The 25,425-nt window shown below is 42.1% G+C and overlaps 2 protein-coding genes across 6 annotated transcripts in view; one reads left to right on the top strand and one right to left on the bottom strand.

Annotated features, from left to right (window-relative positions):
* The window catches only part of LOC131460191 (NLR family CARD domain-containing protein 3-like), a 103,265-nt gene that overhangs the window by 9,040 nt on the left and 68,800 nt on the right, over positions 1-25,425 (top strand). The window lies entirely within an intron of this gene.
* Positions 12,984-16,374, bottom strand: LOC131460197 (transmembrane and death domain protein 1-like). Of its 3 annotated transcripts, none has more exons than XM_058630483.1 (2): positions 15,551-16,374; positions 12,984-13,824 (listed from the first exon to the last, which is right to left on the bottom strand). In XM_058630483.1, exons 1-2 carry the CDS (start codon positions 16,294-16,296, stop codon positions 13,596-13,598), a joined length of 975 nt encoding a protein of 324 aa, XP_058486466.1. In that variant the 5' UTR covers positions 16,297-16,374; the 3' UTR covers positions 12,984-13,595. The 3 variants fall into 3 exon arrangements, with proteins under 3 accessions (XP_058486466.1, XP_058486468.1, XP_058486469.1); XM_058630485.1 differs by having other exon boundaries at positions 15,642-16,374; XM_058630486.1 differs by lacking the exon at positions 12,984-13,824 and adding an exon at positions 14,175-15,010 and having other exon boundaries at positions 15,642-16,373.

Below are 25,425 nucleotides of genomic sequence, written 5' to 3'. Positions count from 1 at the left end.
AGAACCCAAAAGCACGACAACGAGGCAGGAAAACGCAGATTACTAAGTCCAAAAGCAGGAAATCAGTCACAAACAGGCAAACACATCAGAACAAGAAGACTAACTAGAAATGCTGGAGCAAAAAACCAACACAAGACCATCTGAAAATGGGCTGCTATATAATCACTGAGGGACTAATGAGCCAATGGAAAACCAGGTGAGGGAAATGAGTTGATTGCATGGAAGAAAGATGACAGGAGAACTAGTGACAAGACATGGAAACAAATGAAAAAGACATGAAACAAACTAAGAGTTAGTGTAAGTACGTAAGTACAGAGAGAGTGAATTTGACCTTTGTGTTTTAAACACAGCAGTAGTGAAGCAGGAGCAGCAGGGATTTCATTCAAACTGTTGTTTGTTACTGTTTATTAAAGCTTACATGAAGTTGTCATTCTCTCCTTTTAAGACAATGTTAGAGTTAGTTTTCTTCACTTTTTCTGTCAAAAATGAGGACAATTTCCCAGAAAGTAGACTTCATTGACCTTTTTTTAAAAGTCTTCCACAAACACCTTCAAGTGTAAACCACATAAAACCACGAGAAAGTCATTTACATTCACATTATATCAAATAACATGAAGAGGCTGCAGACACAGACATGATAGTGACTCTGCTGTAAACATGAACACTGGAGTGACAAAGCCCGCCCCTTTCTGTTGGACCTCAGGTTAAAGCTCCGCCTCCAAGACTCTGTAACATGAGTCAAAATCAAAGTTGTCTCTGGTTTAAGGTTTATAGACAAATTCTGCATGAACAGAATATAAACACAACTTTTTCCTGAAGAAATATGCAAATGAGTGACTTGAGTACCGTCACCGTGTGTGTGTGTGTGTGTGTGTGTGTGTGTGTGTGTGAGGCAACATGAAACAGTGGCAACAACAATTCAATCCAAAAACCAAATGTCCCTGAAATATATCTACTAACAAATACTTTCCATCAAAGTACACAGAGTACGCATTTAAGGCCACAGCTGAACATGTGACCTTGACTTCCATGTCAACAGAGATGAACATAAAGAAACAGCAACCCCTGCTGGTGAGGAGTAGTTCCTGCAGCACTATAGATGCACTATATGGACAAAAGTATTTGAATTGACGTGTTTCAATGGGGCTTTGGACTCTCGGCCTCTTCTCTCAGTGAAGGACAATCTGAAGTTCAGCAGACGCAGACATTTCTACTCCAACATGACTGTGTCCCAGTGGACAAAGCAACCACTATAAAGACATGAGCCCTGACCTTTAACCCCATCCAGCACCTTTGGGATGAACTGGAACAGAGATTAAGAGCCAGACCTTGTGGTCCAGCATCAGTGTGTGACCTCATCAATGCTCGACACAATGAATGGACACTAATTGTCACAGAAACACTTCAAAGTGTTGCGCAAAGTCTTCCAAGAAGAGTTGAAGCTGTTAAAGCTGCAAAACTCCATATGAAAATACTGTCAATGTATTTGAATACTTCATAATAGTCCAAATACTTCTGTTGATTTGTTTTCACACAACTCCAAACAACCAGTGTTTGGTGAATGAGTGAATGTGAGCTGTTGTAACATGTGATGTTATTATTCCACATCTGAGCTGCATCACTGACTCTGACTCTGACTCTCTGTCGTCTTCTCTCAACAGGTGGCATTGGTGAACGTGATGAGTGTGTGTGCGTGCGTGCGTGTGTGCATGCGTGCGTGTGTGTGATTGTGTGTGTGTGTGTGTGTGTGTGTGTGTGTGTGTCGCTGCTTCCACAGATCTGTGACAGAACTCCAACGATGATGGTGTGATTTTTCAGTCCTAACGTCCTGAACCTGTGACGAGCTGTTTCAACATTTAACATAATGTGTCTTTAATCCAAGAGTATTCATCTACAATGTTAATAATATCCATAACCTTTATAACATGATGTATAATTACATATCTAACAGTTTAACCCTGACCAGTCAACATGTGTTTCCTTTTCATTTGCATCAGTTCAATGTATCTATGTTGTCTACTGATGAGTTTTAAACAATGCTTTTTAAATATTTGACAGAATAATTGCTTCAATAATTATATAAATACATTGTAGTTCTATAAACATGTCATCACTGACTCTAACTGTCCTGTATAAACTTGATACAGTTGTTGTGTATCTGCTCCTGGTCTCTCTCTCTCTTCTGTCTCTACCTCATCTCCCTCTGGTCCTTTCTCTCCCCCCTTTCTGTCCCCCACCTCTCCTCTGTCCCCCATTTTCCTTTCACCCCAACCGGTCGAGGCAGATGCTGCACATGTGTGAGTCTGGTTCTGTCAGAGATTTCTTCTTCTGTTAAGAGGGAGTTTTTTCTCTCCACTGATGCCTAGTGTTTGCTCATTGTGTGAACTGTTGTGTTTCTCTGCTCTCCTTGATGTTGTCTATGTACACACCTGAGATCATGTATGTTAGGATTTGGCGCTATATAAATAACATTGAATTGAATAGATAAACATAGCTGTGTGTCATCTGCATAACAATGAAAGTGTATGTTGTGCTTTCTAATAATGTTTAATACTAGATTATTAATCAATCCCAAGCCCAAACCAGGACATTCATCATTATTCTTAATCTATCTCATCCTAGTTGGAAATCACAGAAACCAATGATGATAGTCACAGTTTATCGTCCACCTGCACCTTATTCAGAGTTCCTATCAGAGTTCTCTGAGTTCTTATCTGAGTTAGTGCTTAAGACAGATCAAATCATAATTGTAGGGATTTCAACATCCATGTCGTCATGTTCTGTTGTCAATGTCATTTTATTGTGAAATTCCCTCTTATTTTGAAGTCTTTTTCGTCCCTTGTCTGTGTGCACTTTACTTTTCCCCTCTGTGATTACCCAACCCGTTTCACCCGTGTCTTGGTCGTCACAGCTGTCTGTCGTTTCCCTAATTCCTCAGTGTATATAACCACTCCCCCTTCCTTTATCTGTCGCCTCGTGATTCGCTGTTTTTCTGACCAGAGGATTTCTATGCACGTGTGTGCTTCAAGTGACTCTGTCAGTGTTCAGTTCCACGATTGATCCCGCGCCTGCGTCTTGACGCATATTTGAGGATCTTCGCTCTGCCTGCATTGTCTGTTTCGAGTGTGAATGAAGACTGTTACTTACTGTACTGCATCTGGGTCCAGTCCTGTTCGTTATACATGTAGATGTTGACAGTGATAGTCTTAGCTGCACATTTAATTCACTGTTAGTATCAATTGGTTTTATTCAACATGTGAATAAAACCAATAAACACAAAGTCAATAAACACACACCATATATATATCACACCAACCAGAGTCCAGTTTTTTCTTTGTCAAAACATTTTGCAAACGTGTTTTTAAATTTTGTTGCTCAAAGTTTTGACCATGTTTTGAAAAAGTCCAGTAAAAGAAGACAAAGGATGTTAAATATAGACGAATGAAATCATTTGAATCCAGAGGACGGCATTAATGCAACGTTATAGATATCACCTGCTGTTAAACACCACGACCAAATGACCACTGAGACTGCTCGTCCAGCACATGAAGGATGTCTCTAATCTAAGTCTGACCACAAGAGGGCACCCTTGTCTAACAGACCAATTTAACAGCTTTATGTAGAAATGGGTTTGTTGCGTCTGAGTGTGAAGGTGCAGCAGAAACTGCACTACACCACAGTAGTATAGTATCATAGTATTCATTATATAGTGTAGTCATGTGATATTTTCAATACAGTTGGTTAGTAATTGTGTTTATTGTGTGTTTGTATGCTGCCCAGTTTACAACAAAACAATACAATTTATCCTCTTTTTTTAGATAAAAGAGATCAAATTGAATTACATTCAAATGAATTCAAATTTGGCCCGGCCCTCAACAATATTGTTTGTTTCTCATGTGGCCCCTTGGGGAAAATAATTGCCCACCCCTGGTCTAAATGTAAAAATGTAAGCTTATATAAACTAAGGCTTATACAGTCTAACTACAGCTATAATGAAGCTATGTGGCAAAATCCATTAAATGTATTCCCTCTATATTTCCACTCACACACCTATAGGGCAGCAGTGAAGGTGGTGAGGAGTGAGGAGTGAGGAGTGAGGAGTGAGGAGTCTCACCTTAGAACAAACAAAGTCATTATGAGGAAACAGAAGAACAAAAGTCACTCTCACATATGACGTCCTCTCTGAACAAATCACCTGACAGCACTGGTCATCTCCCATGTTGTGTGTGTGTGTGTGTGTGTGTGTGTGTGTGTGTGTGCCCTCTGGCTCAGAGCTTTATCATGCAGCATACCAACGGTTTACCTGGATTGATCCTCTCCCTTTAGAATACACTAATATCCTGCCAAGAACAAGTTGAGCTGAACGTTACAGACGTGCTGCTCTGTAAGCACAGCAGCATAAAGACACTGGACTGTATCACCAGTGCGAGTGAGGTGTTCCCCCTCTGCTCACACATCGTGTGTTTGCTATTTAAAGGTACACACATGTCATCAGAGGACGAGGAAACATTTGACTGACAACAGTGGTCTGTATTTATATCGTGCTTCTCTAGTCTGACCAGTCAAAGCTGCTTCATGCTACAGTGTTTGCCATTCACCAGTTCACACCCATTCATTCACTCACACATTCACACAGTCCATTTACGTAAAGCCCACGTTTCTACCACTTGTCTTTCATATCCATTCTCATGCTTCCAGCACAGCCATCAGGAGCAACGTGGGACCGAGTGTCTTCATCAGCATGAGAAGGAGCCGGGAATCAAGCTCACAACCTTCCGGTCGAAACATGGAGGTGTGGTTTAAGGTGATAAAATGGCCGTCTCTAAAGTGGCCATCCATATGTCCAGAATCATCAGTGATATTTTGACGTGAATGCTGCTAACACGTTATCCACTCATAACTATTCGTTGTCATCACCTGACTTGCTTGAATTCCATCCATCTATGATCTACCGCTTTATCCTCCACCAATCAGCTGAGCCACAGGATGATAGGTGGGGGTCCCACCCTGGACAGTTCACCAGTCCATCACAGACACACACACAGAGACGGAGACAAAGTCCCAGAGAAAAGCCATGCTCCAACCCAAGTCTTCCTGCTGCAAAGGCCAGAGTGCTAACCACCACAGCCACCGTGTGTCAGGGTTCGTACCACAGAGCACGAGACTGAGTCAGATAGGTGAAATCAAAAATGAGGCTTTATTGCTCTCTCAAAAACATGAAGAAAAAAGAATGCGGACGGCAAGAGAAAAAGGCCAAAAATCAAACCTATAAGTAGAAAACAAAAACCAGATCAACTTGAATCTACACTCTAAACATGAACAAGGTCACGAAGGACATGGAGACGAGTGAGGGAAAGGGACCAGGTGCAAACACTCAAGGTAAACAGACAAGACAAGGACAAGGTAGAAGAAGTGCAGAGCAACAGGAAACCCTAAACCCTCACCAAAATAAAACAGGAAATGACCAAAACGCAAATTTGCCGACGTGTAACCACCGTGTGGGCGTCATTCTCTTCTCCTGCTGTGACTCTGTTGCTGCTGAAAATTGACCAAACAGGTGATTGTTTATAATAAATCAAACAGATATCGGGGTTTACGTGCTGCTCTAATGTTTTGAAGTGGGATTGCAGTCACTGTTTCAAACACTAGTGGCCGCACTTGTGATGTCATGTGATGACGAGCTCATGACGGAGCGCTGCAGTCCTCAAATGTGACGACTGAAGTGACATTTTCTAAATTCAACTGCCGCTCAAGTGGTAACGAGCGCTATAGACGTGTTTGTAGCATCAGAAAAGTGACCTTAGGTGGAAAAGCCTGGAGTTAAACATGTTCTGAATGTACTGAACCACGCTACCAAATGTCAAGAAGGTCAAATCTGACTAGAAAGGTGTTTCCTTCCATGTATGATCATGTTATTGGAGGTCAGAGGTCAGATTTAGTGACCTTAACAACAGACTGATGGACCTTCAGAGCAACACAGACTTAGAGGTAATTAGAGTTCATCTTCATTCCAACTCTTCACGCTGTATGTGAAGCAGAAGTTAGTGTGAACCAAAATGCACATCACTGTTATTTCCTCTTACAATAGAAACAAGAAAAACACAGTTTGTTGTGACTTGGTTGAAAGTGTTTCTATAGGATATGATGTGTGTCATCAGCAGGAAAAAGAGTGCATTTACAGAGTCGTCAGCTGTCAGCTGACGTGTGCCACCCACAGAAACTCCCAGCTGAAAGACGTCATAGTGCTAACCGCGCTGCGTGATTGACAGGTGATTTCTGGGAAGGGCAGAGCACAGAAATGACTGCACCAAACTGAGCAGAGACTCCACGATGATGATTACTCAGACCTTTGCCATGGAGCCTGTGTTTCTGCCTCTGTTTGTCTCTTTGTGACTTTTTCAAGTCAACAATAGATTTTGATGAATATTTCTGGGGATGTAGTTTGTGGCGCTACTGGAAAAGTGAAGATTGGAACTGTTTACTTGACCAACCAAAGCCCAGTGAGACAGCACACATGTCTTTTCTGACCCTAACCTGAACCTAAGCACAGTCACATGCATCACAATCCAATCCATTCGTTTGGACGGTGACTTCATGCATTCATTCATTCATTCATCGCTTACAATCATGGTGTGAAGATGATTTTACGCAACACAGTTGTTCCACAAAATGATCTCTCAGCCGAACTTGAACCTACAGTATGTTGAAAACAGCTGAGTGGACACTTTACTTCCTGGAGAGGGAGGAGCAAAAGAAACAACAAGGGAAGAGAAGATGAAGAGATGAAAGACTGAAGTTTTATAGAGTGGCAGAGAGCTGAAGAGTGGACGGATGAAGTGTGGAGAGAAGGCCAAAGAGGCGGCGGCATGCAGCGGCACCAGAGTATGTGTTAGGAGCCTTGTTCTTCTAAATGAAAGTCCCTCTCTCCAGAGGGAAGCACAGCTCTGACTGCTCTTTCACACCAGCGGCCCTGAACACACAACCTCACCACAACCTCCTAAACCTGCACGCTAGTCCACTGCCAAAACACACACACACACACACACACACACACGCACACACACACACACACACACGCACACGCACACGCACACACACACACACACGCACACACACACACACACACAAACACACACACAGTGTTCAGTTGAGCTTCCTATATGGATCTAAAGGAATAGCAAGAAGACGCAGGTTCGAGCCCCGGTTGGAGCAGAACAAGGGTCTTTCTGCATGGAGGTCACATGTTCTCCCCGTGTGTGTGTGTGTGTGTGTGTGTGTGTGTGTGTGTGTGTTCTCCAGCTTCCTCCCAGAGTCCAAAAACATGTAATATGGAGATTAGGTAAATTGGTCAGTCTAAATTGACCATAGGTGTGAGTGTGAGAGTGAATGGTTGTTTGTCTCTATGTGTGACCCTGTGATGGACAGGTGTGACCCCGCCTATCTCCCTATGTCAGCTGACATTGGCACAGCACCCCGCGACCCTCATGTGGAGGATAAAGCGGTAGAAAATGGATGGATGGATTAAACTATAGCTGACTTTCACTTTCAAATTCTAAAAACATTGCAAAATTGTAGATAACGAGACAGACAGTTAGGCAGAAGATTCCTATGAACCAGCAGCTTAGAAACAAACAGATAAAACAGGGCAGAAATAAAGCGTCTGCTGTTGCTGTTTCAAACAACAACAACAACAACAACAACAATAATAACACTAACACTGAGTTTGTGCAGCCATTGTTCTGAGGACACTGCTTTGAATTCTATTTATTTGGACAACCTAAACAAAGTGTTATCCCTAACCACACTTATCTTAACATAACTCTTAGCTTGCAACTTAACCAAACCTTAACTGAAGACCAATGAGATTTTTCCTCATTAGGACAAGGTTTTGGTCTCGATGAGGACTAGTGGTTCTGACAAGGTAAGTGTGTATGCCAGAAAATGTCCTGAAGAGGTAACAAATACAAGAACTGCCCCGCGTGGCAGAGAGGAGCAGAGAGGAGGAGCAGAGAGGAGGAGCAGAGAGGAGGAGCAGAGAGGAGCAGCAGAGAGGAGCAGAGAGGAGGAGCAGAGAGGAGCAGCAGAGAGGAGGAGCAGAGAGGAGCAGAGAGGAGGAGCAGAGAGGAGGAGCAGAGAGGGGGAGCAGAGAGGGGGAGCAGAGAGGAGCAGAGAGGGGGAGCAGAGAGGGGGAGCAGAGAGGGGGAGCAGAGAGGAGGAGCAGAGAGGAGGAGCAGAGAGGAGCAGAGAGGAGCAGCAGAGAGGGGGAGCAGAGAGGAGCAGCGAGGAGCAGCAGAGAGGGGGAGCAGAGAGGAGGAGCAGAGAGGAGCAGAGAGGAGGAGCAGAGAGGGGGAGCAGAGAGGGGGAGCAGAGAGGAGGAGCAGAGAGGGGGAGCAGAGAGGAGGAGCAGAGAGGAGGAGCAGAGAGGAGGAGCAGAGAGGGGAACAGTGTAACCTTTTAGTCCATGTGAGGGAGATGCAGGGTCAGTGTGTTTGACATGGCTGGGTATCCTCTCTCCCTCTCTCTCCCTCTCTCTCTCTCTCTCCCTCTCTCTCTCTCTCCCTCTCTCTCCCTCTCTCTCTCTCTCACACACACACATCTCTCTCTCTCACACACACACACACACACACACATCTCTCTCTCACACAAACACACACACATCTCTCTCTCTCTCACACACACACACACATCTCTCTCTCACACACACACACACACACACACAACTCTCTCTGTCTCTCTCACACACACACACACACAATGACCAGGTGCCACTCAGTAGAGCCTCTAAATGCCAGAATCATCCAAACACACCAGTGTGTGTTTCCTTCAGTGGGAACACAAACACGCCCTTCAATGGTTTACATGTCACAACATTCAAACCATGATCTGTGTATGACTGATTTCAGAACTGCACCCTTAAAACTTTTAAATATGAACATATATTCAAACTATTGCCAATGTTGATGAAGCCTTTTCAGCTCCACGCGACTGTCTTTGTGTCTCTCAGACCAAACAGTGACTGAAGAAACCAGATCACTCTGAGAGCACAGACCTCCCCGAGGCTTAAACACCTTTGTCACCTCAGTTTCACGTTCCAGCAGCTGAACTTTACCTGCTTATTACCATCTTATAGAAGCATGACACAATTCATACTGATCTGTGACCACGTCACTGAGATATTCACACGTCAACTTGTTCAATTCAACTTCACATGTTAGAATAGAATAGAATAGAATAGAATAGAATAGAATAGAATAGAATAGAATAGAATGGAATACATCGTATTGGTGTCCAGAAAACAACATTGGGTTTTTAGATAACTGGCAAAACTTCTGGGGGAAACCTGGTCTCATGAGGAGAGACGGCGTCCATCCCACTTTGGATGGAGCAGCTCTCTTATCTAGCAGCTTAGGACATTTTATTAGAAACCCATGACAATCCAGAGCTGAGACCAGGACACAGAGTTGCAGTCTTTCATGCTTCTCTGTGCTTCTTTTCGATTAGTCACCAATTAAAAACCCCATAGAGACTGTGTCTGTCCCTCGACCTACTAAAGTAAAAACTAAAGTAAATAAAGTAAATAAATCAATAACAAACAGAAGAGGAGTTAGACATTCTAACTTAATAAAGATTAATACCAACAATAAAATAGAGTCAAATAATACCACTTTTAAATGTGGACTATTAAATATTAGGTCTCTCTCCTCAAAATCTGTTTTTATAAATGATCTCATTTCTGACAATTGTATTGATTTATTCTGTGTAACTGAAACTTGGTTACATGAAGAAGATTACGTTAGTCTAAATGAGTCAACTCCACCCACTCATGCTAATACCCATATTCCTAGAAGCTCAGGCCGAGGAGGAGGAGTAGCAGCCATTTTTAATACTAGATTATTAATCAATCCCAAACCCAAACCAGGATATTCATGGTTTGAAAGCCTTATTCTTAATCTATCTCATCCTAGTTGGAAATCACAGACACCAATGATGATAGTCACAGTTTATCGTCCACCTGCACCTTATTCAGAGTTCCTATCAGAGTTCTCTGAGTTCTTATCTGAGTTAGTGCTTAAAACAGATCAAATCATAATTGTAGGGGATTTCAACATCCATGTAGATGTTGACCGTGATAGTCTTAGCTGCGCATTTAACTCGCTGTTGGAATCAATAGGTTTTATTCAACACGTTAATAAACCAACTCATCGCCTTAATCACACCCTCGATCTTGTTTTAACTTATGGTATTGATATTGATAACTTAAACATAGTTCCTCAAAACCCTCTCCTTACTGATCATTATTTACTCACATTTAATTGTACAATAATGAACTACAATAACATAAATAAGAAATACTGTCTGATAATAATATGAATACATTCAAAGAGACAGTGCAACCTTTATTTAACTCGGTGCCATATGTCAGTACATCTGAAGGTACCTTTTGTGATTTTACTCCCGCCCTCATAGATAACCTTGTTGATAGTACAGCAGCCTCACTGCGTACTACATTAGATTGTGTTGCCCCTCTGAAAAAGAAGGTGGTGAATCAGATGAGACGAGCACCATGGTTTAACTCCAATACTCGTGCTCTTAAACAGACGTTACGTAGATTAGAAAGAACATGGCGTTCCAGTAACCTAGAGGAATTTTATATAGCCTGGAAAGATGATTTTGTAGCTTACAAAAAAGCCCTACACAAAGCTAGAGCTGCCTATTATTCTTCTCTAATTGAAGAAAATAAGAATAATCACAGGTTTCTTTTCAGCACTGTAGCCAGGCTGACACAGAGCCACAGCTCCACTGAACCATCTATTCCTTTAACACTGAGCAGTGATGACTTTATCAACGTCTTTGTGAATAAAATAACATCAATTAGAGAAAAAATGGATCATCTCCTCCCTCATATTGGGACTGACTCATCTTCTAGCACAAGAGCTTTAGAAGCACCAGGTGCACAGTTAGACAGTTTCTCCCCTATAGATCTCCCTGAGTTAACATCATTAGTTTCATCATCTAAGCCATCAACCTGTCAGTTAGATCCTATCCCCACCAAACTGTTTAAAGATGTGTTTCCTTTAATTAACAGCTCTATATTAACTCAAATTAATCTATCCTTATTAACTGGATATGTGCCCCAAACGTTTAAAATAGCAGTTATTAAACCCCTTCTAAAAAAAAGCGACCCTTGACCCAGATAGTTTAGCTAATTACCGACCTATATCTAATCTTCCCTTTGTCTCTAAAATCTTAGAAAAGGCAGTTGCTAATCAATGATGTGAATATTTGCGCATTAATGGCCTGTTTGAAGATTTTCAGTCAGGTTTAAGATTAAACCATAGCACAGAAACAGCACTAGTTAAAGTTAGTAACTCAGATAATGGTCTAGTTTCTTTACTTGTCCTGTTAGATCTTAGTGCTGCATTTGACACCATTGATCATAATATTCTACTGCAGAGATTGGAGCAGACTCTTGGTATCACAGGTGCTGACCTCTGCTGGTTTCAGCAGAGGTCAGAAAAAACTGAGGTCATTATACTCGGCCCTAAACACCTCAGAGAAAAACTTTCTGATCACATTGTCACTTTAGATGACATCACCCTGGCTTCCAGTTCCACTGTGAGGAACCTTGGAGTTACTTTTGACCAGGAAATGTCATTTGATTCACACATAAAACTCATTTCCAGAACAGCCTTCTTCCACCTGCGGAACATTATGAAAATTAGAAACATTCTGTCTTTACAGGATGCTGAAAAACTAGTTCATGCTTTTGTTACATCTAGATTAGATTACTGTAACTCCTTATTATCAGGATGTTCCAACAAGTGTGTTAGAACCCTTAAGTTCATTCAAAATGCTGCAGCACGAGTTCTGACAGGAACTAGAAAGAGAGACCATATAACTCCAGTGTTAGCTTCTCTACACTGGCTCCACCCACAGTTTAGAATTAAATTTAAAATCCTCCTCCTCACGTACAAAGCACTTAATGGTCAGGCCCCTTCATACCTGAAAGACCTAGTCTTACCCTATCACCCTAACAGACCACTTAGGTCACAAAATACAGGTTTACTTGTGGTTCCCAGAGTCTGTAAGAGTAGAATGGGAGGCAGAGCCTTTAGTTACCAGGCTCCTCCTCTCCTGTGGAACCAGCTTCCAATGATAGTTCGGGAGGCGGACACTCTCTCTGTATTTAAAGTTAAACTTAAAACTTTCCTTTTTGATAAAGCTTATAGTTAGAGCTGGTTCAGGGAAACCTGGACCATCTCTTAGTTTTGCTGCTATAGAACTAAACTGCTGGGGGATTTTCCTGTGGTACACGCACATTCACTCTCTCACACTCAGGATATGATTATGACTTTTTATATGTCATTAACCTTGTCTCTTTCTCTCCCTAGTTTGTGTCTTTCCTTCCTTCCCTCTCTCTCTCTCTGTATTCTCATCATGCAGGTTGCAGGATCAAGATCCAGTTTTCGTGGCTACGCTTATCATCACCATTATTATTATTTTGTAATTAAAAAGTCGATATCAGTAACTGTATAAACTTGTAACCTGATATAGTTGTTGTGTATCTACTCCTGGTCTCTCTCTCTCTTCTGTCTCTACCTCATCTCCCTCTTGTCCTTTCTCTCCCCCCATTTTCTGTCCCCCACCTCTCCTCTGTCCCCCATTTTTCCTTTCACCCCAACCGGTCGAGGCAGATGACCGCACATCTCTTAGCCTGGTTCTGTCAGAGATTTCTTCCTGTTAAGAGGGAGTTTTTTCTCTCCACTGATGCTTAGTGCTTGCTCATTGTGTGAACTGTTGGGGTTCTCTGCTCTCTTTGATGTTGTCTATGTACATTGCCTTGAGATAATGTATGTTATGATTTGGCGCTATACAAATAAAATTGAATTGAATTGAATTGAATCGTGAAATGTCCAGGGTGTACCCCGCCTATCGCCCTATGTCACCCACCTCATGTGGAGGATAAAGCAGTAGAAGATGGATGGAAGAATACGTCTTTATTGTCTTTGCTCATCAATTACAGACGACAAAACAACACTTAGATTGTTCTTGTTCTTAGATTACACTAAGAATAAGACCTAAAACCTAAAACCACAATAAAGACACGTTAAAATCATTTAAAATCACTACAAAGTAGAATAAGAGTAAAAAGTGAAAAGTAGAGCAGTTCCAGTGACTGTGTGTCTGTGGTCTGGTTACTTTATTACCCCTTGTACCTTTGGCCAAAGGGACACAGTAGCACCTCTCACACTGAAAATAAATGTAGGTTGCCATCAAATCCTGAATTCTGAATCCAAAAATGGTTTGTTTTTTACAGTTTTGCTCATTATAAGAAACATTTTTTGTGATGTCATGTGGGTAGTGGGTAGATTCTTCCCAAAATCCAACAGGAACATACTTGGGTAATTATCTACCATCACAAAAAACAGTAGACAGTAGACATGATGCTAACAGAAGGACAAACTTACCCATGGGTTAGGGTTAGCCTCCTGGATGAGAGGTGACACGTCATCAAGAACCTTACAACCTTACACTTTTGTTAACTATTTAATTCAATTGAATTTGTATAGCACCAAATCACAACATACACTATCTCAAGGCACTGTACATAGAGAGACGGAAACATTTACACTATTATATAGAGAAGAGAAACCCAACAATTCACACAATGAACAAACACCAGTGGAGACAGAAAAACTCCCTTTTAACAGAAGAAGAAAAAATCCGACAGAACCAGACTCACAAATGTGCAGCATCTGCCTCGACCGGTCGGGGTGAAAGAAAAATGGGGGACAGAGGAGAGGAGGGGGAGACCAGGAACTCCTGAAACAGACAGAACCTTTCTGATCAGCTATGACATGTTTATAGAACTACAGTCATTTATACAAGCAGCAGCAGAGATTTCATTATACTGATATCAACTTTAATTATAACAATAATGACAACAATACCACTGCAAGTGATAATAATAATATCCTTAAAACTGGATCTGGATCCTGCAGCCTGCAAGATAAGGAGAGAGAGAGAGAGAGAGAGAGAGAAAGAGAGAGAGAGGGAGAGAGAGAGAGAGAGAGAGAGTGAGAGAGAGAGAGAGAGACCCCAGTTTTCCTTAACATTCTCAAATCTTTGATAATAACTTTTGCTGTGTATTTTCTCACTGTGATAGATTGGCGACGTGTCCAGGGTGTGACCCCACCGTTCACCCTGTGTCAGCTGGGATTGGCTCCAGCGTGACACTGACCCTCATGTGGAGAATGAAGTGGTTGATGATGAATGAAAGAATGAAACTGACACGTGGCTATTTTTATATACAGCAGGATATGAGATAATCACATGATCACCCAAACTAACTTGGATGTGATATATGTGCATGAGGAATGGAAGAAGATAGTATGTGTGAGTGTGTGTGTGTGTGTGTGTGAGTTAGTTCCATGTTCTGTCATGTCCACTCATTGTAACATTCAGTTCAAGTCATTTTTATTTATATTGCCAAACATCACAAACAAAATTTGCCTTGAAGGGCTTTACAGTCTGTACAAGTGACACCCTCTGTCCTTAGACCCTCTTTCTTCAGACCCTCTGTCTTTAGACCCTCTGTCCTTAGACCCTCTTTCTTCAGACCCTCTGTCTTTAGACCCTCTGTCCTTAGACCCTCTGCCTTTTGACCCTCTGTCCTTAGACCCTCTGCCTTTAGACCCTCTGTCCTTAGATCCTCTGTCTTTAGACCCTCTGTCCTTAGACCCTCTGTCCTTAGACCCCTGTCCCTAGACCCTCTGTCCTTAGACCAGACTTGCAGTAGGTGTCACATGTACAGAAACAAGTTCAGCAGACTTCAAACAAAACATCACATTTACAACGAGAGTACAGTGAAGATAGAGACCAGGAGTATTTCACAAAATGAACATGAATGATAATTATCATTAGCACTATTGTCTTCATCATCTCATCCAGGGTGTGACATGACGCTTTCCCAACGCCATCTGGGATTGGTTCCAGCTGCTCATGTGACCTTCAGACAAGGACAAGTCATGGATGAAGGATTGAGGAAGATAATATTAATGTTAACAGTAATGAGTAGTTTATAATATAAAGTAACTTAGTTATAGTTGTATTATTTGAGTTGTGGTGTTGAAGCTCTGGAAGGAGAGAGAGAGAGAGCGAGCTGCATAATGGCTGTTGGTCCAGCAGTCTAGGTCTATGGCATCATAAGTAAGTGATGGTTCAGAGTTCACTTGAACCAGCTGTAACGATGAGCTTTAAATGACCTTTAGTCAAGTTGACCTTTAAATGATGGGAGAGTTTTTTTCTGCCTCCTGGACCCAAAGTGGGAGCTGGTTCTTCAGGAGAGGAACTTGGTAGTTGAAAGTTCTGCCTCCCATTCTACTCTGAGAGACTCTGGGAACCACAAGCAGGCCTCCATTTTCAGAGCAGAGTGGTCTATTAGGGTAGTAAGGAATAATCATGTCTGTGAGATATGACGGAGCCTGATCACTGAAGAGGAGGATTTTCAGTTCTGTTCTAAGAAAACTTGTGTTCCCCAGCTGTGTACCTGCAGCTGGAGCTGATCTTGACCCTCGGTTGATGACTCAGCTGTTTTCTGCTGACAATAATGAAGATAAGGACACCTACAAACAAAGTACCTGTGAAGCCCATCATGAAGCCATACAAGACTGGCAGAAATACGTCCATGGGTCCCTTCATGTACGGGGGAACAGGCGCTCGCTCCACAATCAGGTCAAGGTCACGCCAACTCAGATCCCTCACAGTTCTTTTCTTGACCTTCTGACCTGCATCTTGTTTTGGATCCACTTGTACTGACGGGATGTTTAAAGAGCTCACATATTTGTGATAACCGTCCACGTAGCGCTTCAGCTTCAACACTTTGTCCTGATTGATGTTCTTCCCCACTTCAATGGCGATGTCACTTCTGCCAATGTGCTGCAAGGCGCGTGTGAGCCTGTCATAGTAGGTGTGGTCACCGTACTGCAGCAGCCACTCTGTGAGGGCTGCCTGACACTGAGCCTCACTGTCCACAAATAAAGATGTGTCTCTTTTGGTGCGGGGCTTAAGAGCTGATAGATTTTTTTTCGGCGAGAGGCGTTCAAGTCGATGGAATATATTTTCCTCCGGGTGGGAGAGAGTGCGTAGAAGATCTTCGCACTCCTTTACCGTCAGCATCTCCACTAATCGCTCCAGTTGATGGACACCGATGTCTTCTGCCACCGTGTCCTCTCCTCCAAGAGTTGAAGTCAGCAGTGGAAAGATGAAGATGAGACAGAGTTTCCAGCCTTTCATGTCAGCTGAAGTACTGTGAACGCGCTTCTTTCTGCGAGCAATTCACAAAGTTTCCCTGCAAAAGTCACAGTTGTAGAACATGGAAATGAAAGAAGTGTTCTTTTCTTCAAAGGAATCTTAAGGATTCCTTTGAATTCTAGGATTCTGGCATTTCTTCATGCAACTGGTCTATATGTAAGAATATGAAACACATCTTACTTCTAACCCTTTAGAAGAAGCACTTTGAACTTCTGTGCTGACAAATTTATTAGAAGCTGAAGAGTGTTGAAAATCAACTTTGAGTTGTGTTTAAGAACTGTGGAGGGCAGCATTGCTCCTCTCAGTGTACAGCCTGCCGGGAAATATTATTATTATTAGAAGAAAGAGGAATCGGCATGGTTTACAATCACCAAACAAGAATGCAAGCTGCTGTTAAACCTCATAGAAAAAGAAAAAAACGAGAACTGTTTAAGTTGAAGCTGAACAACTGCAAAGTGCCATTAAACATCAACAAAAGAGATATTATGTGATGTAAATGAAGACGATAAACCACTTTTATGTCTGATGACAAAATACAGTGACATAAATCAACCTCACAAACTGGTACGAGTGCAGGTGCTCCTTCATCCCTCTCTTCCTCACACACTCCTTCATGTGCCACTTTACTTCCAGCATCACAACAGGAAGCAGTTTTAGGTTCCATGCAATAACAGAGGAGGTAGATAACAAAAACTACAGCTAAGCACTGATGATATGACAGCAGCCAATGACAGAGCAACAGGGAACTGGGCTTGTAATCGAATGGTCGCCGGTTCAAATCCCAGGACAGATCCATGGCTGGGGTGGTACTGAGCAAGATACCTAACCACTTTTGGTCCTCATGGACTGCTCCTGCGCCGGTTTGTGTAATAAGAAAGGCTTAAATGCAGAGGTCAAATCCACTATCAATAATTGGTGTGTGTGCAAATCAAACTCATTCTAATAAAGAGTCTGAGAATGCTCTGGCACACAGTGGGCAACACACAGTCACACACACACACACACACAGTGAACACAGTGCAGGAAACAAATGCAGCATTCTCTTCTTTCACCAAGTATCATTTATTCACCCCCCCAGTTTTCTGTCTGGGACGGACGGCCTGTGGAGAGCAGTGAGTGTGCAGACCGTTAGCTTCAGTGAGTGTGCAGCTATATATATACATATGTATATATATATATATATATATATATATATATATATATATATACACATACACTTTATATACTGTATATACACGTTACAACGAGGTACCCTAACTGCAACACAACCATGACCAGAGTCAAAAGGAGCACGTGTCTAGGGGTATTTCTTTACAAAATAATATTTAAACAGGGAATTTGAAGCAATCATGAATGTGAAAGCATAACAAAAGCAGGAAAATGGCAGGCGCTTCAGTCGGTGTGGAGACACGCCTCAGATGATAGAGAGAGAGCCTCACACTGCAGAAGACCTGCTCTTATAGATAGTGGCTCCACCCCATGATTAGGATCCACACCTGGAACGCATTAGGGAGAGGCAGAGAACAAGAGCAGCCAACAGAAAATATAGACAGGGAGAACTACACCACCCAGAGGTGGAAGAGGACATAACAACACAGTATATAATGTAATATGTTTTAAAATGCTGTTTTTTCTGCATTCAAAACCAAACAAACAATAGTTTGATCAATGTTGTTTAATTAAATAGATGTTTTCCAAAATGAGGAGAGAAAAAATGGTTCTGTTTTTGTGAATAAAACATCATTTTCATAAATCAATACATTTCAATTCATTTTTTTCTGAATTAAAGCAATGCATTAAAACAAGCTTGGTTTGATGGAAGCATACATGTTTACATTGTGTTTTGGGTTTGAGACAGGAAGTTACTTGCACAGATTAAAGGTTAAAGTAAATTAATTTTGCCAAAAGCCTGATTTTTAAAAAAGAAAAATGCCAAGAAGTGGTCTGAGAGCTGAGTGAGAAACTGAACTGGATCAGCAAATAAACCAGATACCCTGGTCCAGATACACTGGTTTACACCTGAACAATGGGGTTTAAGGGTTTAGTTACACTTACACTACAAATGAAACCTTCTGTGGTCCAAAAAGTAATGAAAATGCAAAGTATGCCTGTTGTTCTAAGATAGACAACTATCTACAACCTGACACTTACTGTATTTAAAAAGAAGGACTTACTAAGAAGTTTCAAATGATTATTCATAACATTTAAACAGTTCAGAAGAATTTGTATTTGGGCTGTCATCATTTAATCAAAAAAGTATATTATCAATCATTTTTATCGACCGCGACGGTATTTGAGACACGAGACGCGGCATTGGTTGATTTTCATGAAGGACATGCTAGACAGGCTCGTCCAATGAAAGCGCTCAGGACCCCCCTCCCCTTGATCTGCCCCTCCCCTCCCCAGGTTGTCAAATGTTGCCATTTGAGTTTGACTGGAACACAGCTTTGATGTGCATGTAAATATTCAGGTGGATTCAGAGGAGGAAGAGGAGGAGGAGGAGAAAAGAGACGAGACCCAGCAGGGACAGATTGAGGAGGTGTGTGTGTGTGTGTGTGTGTGCGTGTGTGTGTGTGTGTGAATTGCCTTTATAGCCTTTAATGCTATGAGTAGACTTGGTGTCCAGCTTACAGTGTTATGTCGTTTACAGTTTACAGTTATTATTATTATCATGTAATATTAGTGACACATTGCTTCACCAAAATGGATGATTAATCATTGGTAGGTAAGCAGTAGGGCTGTTATGTTAGGCTTATTCGATTGTTAATCTATGACTAAATTCATCTATTTTGATAATCGATGAATTGGTTTTTCAGCTTCTTAAATGTGAATAATATCATTAAAACTGAAAAGATATTTGACATCATGATTTCCAGGTTTATTAAACACTGATCGACATTTTTCCACATTTTATGGACAAAAGAATACTCGATGAATCTAAAAATAAACAGCACATTTCATTAAACAATGAAAAGACATCTTTAGCAGCGTTTCTTTGACACTGCGATCATCTCTCCCAAGATGAAAGTCTCTGTCACTGGTGAAAGAGCGTATCCATTTATAACATGGTTACTCTCTTATTTGCTTATGGAATGAAGAGAATTAGGGGAAATGATTGTACTTCTCCATGGTTGTCATCCCACGTCAGCGTCTGTGTTGTCGTCTCCATCAAAACGAATAAAACAGGTACAACACAAAATCGGAACTGCCTGGAAAAAACAAAAACAAAAAGTTTAAAATATTGGTTCTAAAAGTATGTTGGAAAATGAATTATATTTTAGATGAGATATGTTGAACTGTTTTGGCAGATTAGGGGTGAAGACTGTGGAGGGCAGCATTAACCTCTCGCTCTACAGCCAGAAGAAGAAGAAGTGGTGAGTTGTGTGGAGTAGACGTCTCATGTCTCCTCAGTACTTAGCCGACAGAGTGGTCTCCTCCGTGGACTGCACACTTGTGAGGACCCAGACACACTTTCTGTCTCACATTCATACACAACAAGATCTCATTCAGTGACAGAGTGTTTCCCAACATGTTCCAGACACACTGCAGCTCTGTGGTCACAATGTTACAGAATCAACAGTCACTCTTTTCTTTGGAGAACATGGGAACCCCCCTTATGCAATACTAAACACACACATGCACCCACTGTTGGCCAAAACCTGCATTATTGCAAGTCAGGAACATTCACAACATTTATATAAATCATGTACAAATCTCAACTGAAGAGAACAGGAGCTCTCTGTAGAGTTTAGTCTGGGATTATTTAAAGGTCCAGTGGGTTAATTGGCAGAAACTGAATAAACTACCCATGCGTATGTCTCTTTAAGTGTATAATTGCTTTAATATAAAAGTCATTTGGTTTTCGTCGCCTTAGAATAAACCTTAACAAGTACTTGAAGAGAGGGTCTTTGACAGCAGTGTTTCTACAGTAGCCCGAATGGACAAACCAGCCCAGTGTGTGTTTAGTACATGAAACCGCAGTGTGAGTGGAGAATGGACAGTTGTGTGTGAGAAGTCCTTTGTTTGTTGCAATGTGCATTCTCACCATTAGATGTCACTAAGTTCATACCAGCCTGGTTCAGTGCCATCAAATTACACATCACTGATCACTGATGTGAACTCTATTTTCATCACTAATGTGAACTCTATCCACGTCACTGAAGTGAACTCTATCCACATCTGTGATTTGAACTCTATCCACATCACTGATGTGAACTCTATCCACGTCACTGATGTGAAGTCTGTCCACATCACTGATGTGAACTCTATCCACGTCACTGATGTGAAGTCTATCCACATCTGTGATTTGAACTCTATCCACGTCACTGAAGTGAACTCTATCCACATCTGTGATTTGAACTCAATCCACGTCACTGATGTGAACTCTATCCACGTCACTGATGTGAACTCTGTCCACATCACTGATGTGACCTCTATCCACATCTGTGATGTGAACTCTATTCACTTCACTGATGTGAACTCTATCCACGTCACTGATGCGAACTCTGTCCACGTCATTGATGTGAACTCTGTCCACGTCACTGATGCGAAATCTATCCATGTCACTGATGTGAACTCTATCCACATATGTGATTTGAACTCTATCCACGTCACTGATGTGAATTCTATCCACGTCACTGATGTGAACTCTATCCACATATGTGATTTGAACTCTATCCACGTCACTGATGTGAATTCTATCCACGTCACTGATGTGAACTCTATCCACATCTGTGATTTGAAGTCTATCTACGTCACTGATGTGAACTCTGTCCACGTCACTGATATGAACTCTGTCCACGTCACTGATGCGAACTCTGTCCACGTCACTGATGTGAACTCTATCCACGTCACTGATGTGAACTCTATCCACATCACTGATCACTGATGTGAACTCTATCCACGTCACTGAAGTGAACTCTATCCACATCTGTGATTTGAACTCAATCCACGTCACTGATGTGAACTCTATCCACATCTGTGATTTGAACTCTATCCACGTCACTGATGTGAACTCTATCCACCTCACTGATGTGAACTCTATCCACTACACTGATGTGAACTCTATCCACGTCACTGATGTGAACTCTATCCACGTCACTGATGTGAACTCTATCCACATCTGTGATTTGAACTCCATCCACATCACTGATGTGAACTCTATCCACGTCACTGATGTGAACTCTGTCCACGTCACTGATGTGAAGTCTATCCACATCTGTGATTTGAACTCTATCCACGTCACTGAAGTGAACTCTATCCACATCTGTGATTTGAACTCAATCCACGTCACTGATGTGAACTCTATCCACATCTGTGATTTGAACTCTATCCACGTCACTGATGTGAACTCTATCCACCTCACTGATGTGAACTCTATCCACATCTGTGATTTGAACTCCATCCACATCACTGATGTGAACTCTATCCACGTCACTGATGTGAACTCTGTCCACGTCACTGATGTGAAGTCTATCCACATCTGTGATTTGAACTCAATCCACGTCACTGATGTGAACTCTATCCACATCTGTGATTTGAACTCAATCCACGTCACTGATGTGAACTCTATCCACATCTGTGATTTGAACTCTATCCACGTCACTGATGTGAACTCTATCCACCTCACTGATGTGAACTCTATCCACATCTGTGATTTGAACTCCATCCACATCACTGATGTGAACTCTATCCACGTCACTGATGTGAACTCTGTCCACGTCACTGATGTGAAGTCTATCCACATCTGTGATTTGAACTCAATCCACGTCACTGATGTGAACTCTATCCACATCTGTGATTTGAACTCAATCCACGTCACTGATGTGAACTCTATCCACATCTGTGATTTGAACTCTATCCACGTCACTGATGTGAACTCTATCCACCTCACTGATGTGAACTCTATCCACATCACTGATGTGACCTCTATCCACATCTGTGATGTGAACTCTATCCACATCTGTGATGTGAACTCTATTCACTTCACTGATGTGAACTCTATCCACGTCACTGATGCGAACTCTGTCCACGTCATTGATGTGAACTCTGTTCACGTCACTGATGCGAAATCTATCCACGTCACTGATGTGAACTCTATCCACATATGTGATTTGAACTCTATCCACGTCACTGATGTGAATTCTATCCACGTCACTGATGTGAACTCTATCCACATATGTGATTTGAACTCTATCCACGTCACTGATGTGAATTCTATCCACGTCACTGATGTGAACTCTATCCACATCTGTGATTTGAAGTCTATCTACGTCACTGATGTGAACTCTGTCCACGTCACTGATATGAACTCTGTCCACGTCACTGATGCGAACTCTGTCCACGTCACTGATGCGAACTCTGTCCACGTCACTGATGTGAACTCTTTCCACGTCACTGATGTGAACTCTATCCACATCACTGATCACTGATGTGAACTCTATCCACATCACTGAAGTGAACTCTATCCACATCTGTGATTTGAACTCAATCCACGTCACTGATGTGAACTCTATCCACATCTGTGATTTGAACTCTATCCACGTCACTGATGTGAACTCTATCCACCTCACTGATGTGAACTCCATCCACATCACTGATGTGAACTCTATCCACGTCACTAATGTGAACTCTGTCCACGTCACTAATGTGAACTCTGTCCACGTCACTGATGTGAAGTCTATCCACATCTGTGATTTGAACTCTATCCACGTCACTGATGTGAACTCTATCCACATCACTGATGTGAACTCTATCCACATCACTGATGTGAACTCTATCCACCTCACTGATGTGAACTCTATCCACCTCACTGACGTGAACTCTATCCACGTCACTGATGTGAACTCTATCCACATCTGTGATTTGAACTCTATCCACGTCACTGATGTGAACTCTATCCACCTCACTGATGTGAACTCTATCCACATCTGTGATTTGAACTCCATCCACATCACTGATGTGAACTCTATCCACGTCACTGATGTGAACTCTGTCCACGTCACTGATGTGAAGTCTATCCACATCTGTGATTTGAACTCAATCCACGTCACTGATGTGAACTCTATCCACATCACTGATGTGAACTCTATCCACATCACTGATGTGAACTCTATCCACCTCACTGATGTGAACTCTATCCACCTCACTGACGTGAACTCTATCCACGTCACTGATGTGAACTCTATCCACATCTGTGATTTGAACTCTATCCACGTCACTGATGTGAACTCTATCCACCTCACTGATGTGAACTCTATCCACATCTGTGATTTGAACTCCATCCACATCACTGATGTGAACTCTATCCACGTCACTGATGTGAACTCTGTCCACGTCACTGATGTGAAGTCTATCCACATCTGTGATTTGAACTCAATCCACGTCACTGATGTGAACTCTATCCACATCTGTGATTTGAACTCAATCCACGTCACTGATGTGAACTCTATCCACATCTGTGATTTGAACTCTATCCACGTCACTGATGTGAACTCTATCCACCTCACTGATGTGAACTCTATCCACATCTGTGATTTGAACTCCATCCACATCACTGATGTGAACTCTATCCACGTCACTGATGTGAACTCTGTCCACGTCACTGATGTGAAGTCTATCCACATCTGTGATTTGAACTCAATCCACGTCACTGATGTGAACTCTATCCACATCTGTGATTTGAACTCAATCCACGTCACTGATGTGAACTCTATCCACATCTGTGATTTGAACTCTATCCACGTCACTGATGTGAACTCTATCCACCTCACTGATGTGAACTCTATCCACATCACTGATGTGACCTCTATCCACATCTGTGATGTGAACTCTATCCACATCTGTGATGTGAACTCTATTCACTTCACTGATGTGAACTCTATCCACGTCACTGATGCGAACTCTGTCCACGTCATTGATGTGAACTCTGTTCACGTCACTGATGCGAAATCTATCCACGTCACTGATGTGAACTCTATCCACATATGTGATTTGAACTCTATCCACGTCACTGATGTGAATTCTATCCACGTCACTGATGTGAACTCTATCCACATATGTGATTTGAACTCTATCCACGTCACTGATGTGAATTCTATCCACGTCACTGATGTGAACTCTATCCACATCTGTGATTTGAAGTCTATCTACGTCACTGATGTGAACTCTGTCCACGTCACTGATATGAACTCTGTCCACGTCACTGATGCGAACTCTGTCCACGTCACTGATGCGAACTCTGTCCACGTCACTGATGTGAACTCTTTCCACGTCACTGATGTGAACTCTATCCACATCACTGATCACTGATGTGAACTCTATCCACATCACTGAAGTGAACTCTATCCACATCTGTGATTTGAACTCAATCCACGTCACTGATGTGAACTCTATCCACATCTGTGATTTGAACTCTATCCACGTCACTGATGTGAACTCTATCCACCTCACTGATGTGAACTCCATCCACATCACTGATGTGAACTCTATCCACGTCACTAATGTGAACTCTGTCCACGTCACTAATGTGAACTCTGTCCACGTCACTGATGTGAAGTCTATCCACATCTGTGATTTGAACTCTATCCACGTCACTGATGTGAACTCTATCCACATCACTGATGTGAACTCTATCCACATCACTGATGTGAACTCTATCCACCTCACTGATGTGAACTCTATCCACCTCACTGATGTGAACTCTATCCACGTCACTGATGTGAACTCTATCCACATCTGTGATTTGAACTCTATCCACGTCACTGATGTGAACTCTATCCACGTCACTGATGTGAACTCTATCCACGTCACTGATGTGAACTCTATCCACATCTGTGATTTGAACTCTATCCACGTCACTGATGTGAACTCTGTCCACATCTGTGTTTTGAACTCTGTCCACGTCACTGATGTGAACTTTATCTACATCTGTGATTTGAACTCTGTCCACGTCACTGATGTGAACTCTATCCACATCTGTGATTTGAACTCTATCCACGTCACTGATGTGAACTCTGTCCACATCTGTGTTTTGAACTCTGTCCACGTCACTGATGTGAACTTTATCCACATCTGTGATTTGAACTCAATCCACGTCACTGATGTGAACTC

This window comes from Solea solea, chromosome 6, assembly GCF_958295425.1.
Source record: "Solea solea chromosome 6, fSolSol10.1, whole genome shotgun sequence".
NCBI classification, from domain to species: domain Eukaryota; kingdom Metazoa; phylum Chordata; class Actinopteri; order Pleuronectiformes; family Soleidae; genus Solea; species Solea solea.
Note: the sequence above shows the minus strand (reverse complement) of the source record. Positions and strands in the feature narration are given on the sequence as shown.

What these genes read in the sequence shown, in the direction of transcription:
- LOC131460197 (XM_058630483.1), bottom strand. Translation starts at nt 16,296, where the DNA reads ATGAAAGGCTGGAAACTCTGTCTCATCTTCATCTTTCCACTGCTGACT. An exon ending in AAGATCAGCTCCAGCTGCAG is followed by an intron (nt 13,825 to 15,550) that starts GTACACAGCTGG and finishes TGTCTGTTTCAG; the next exon opens with GAGTTCCTGGTCTCCCCCTC.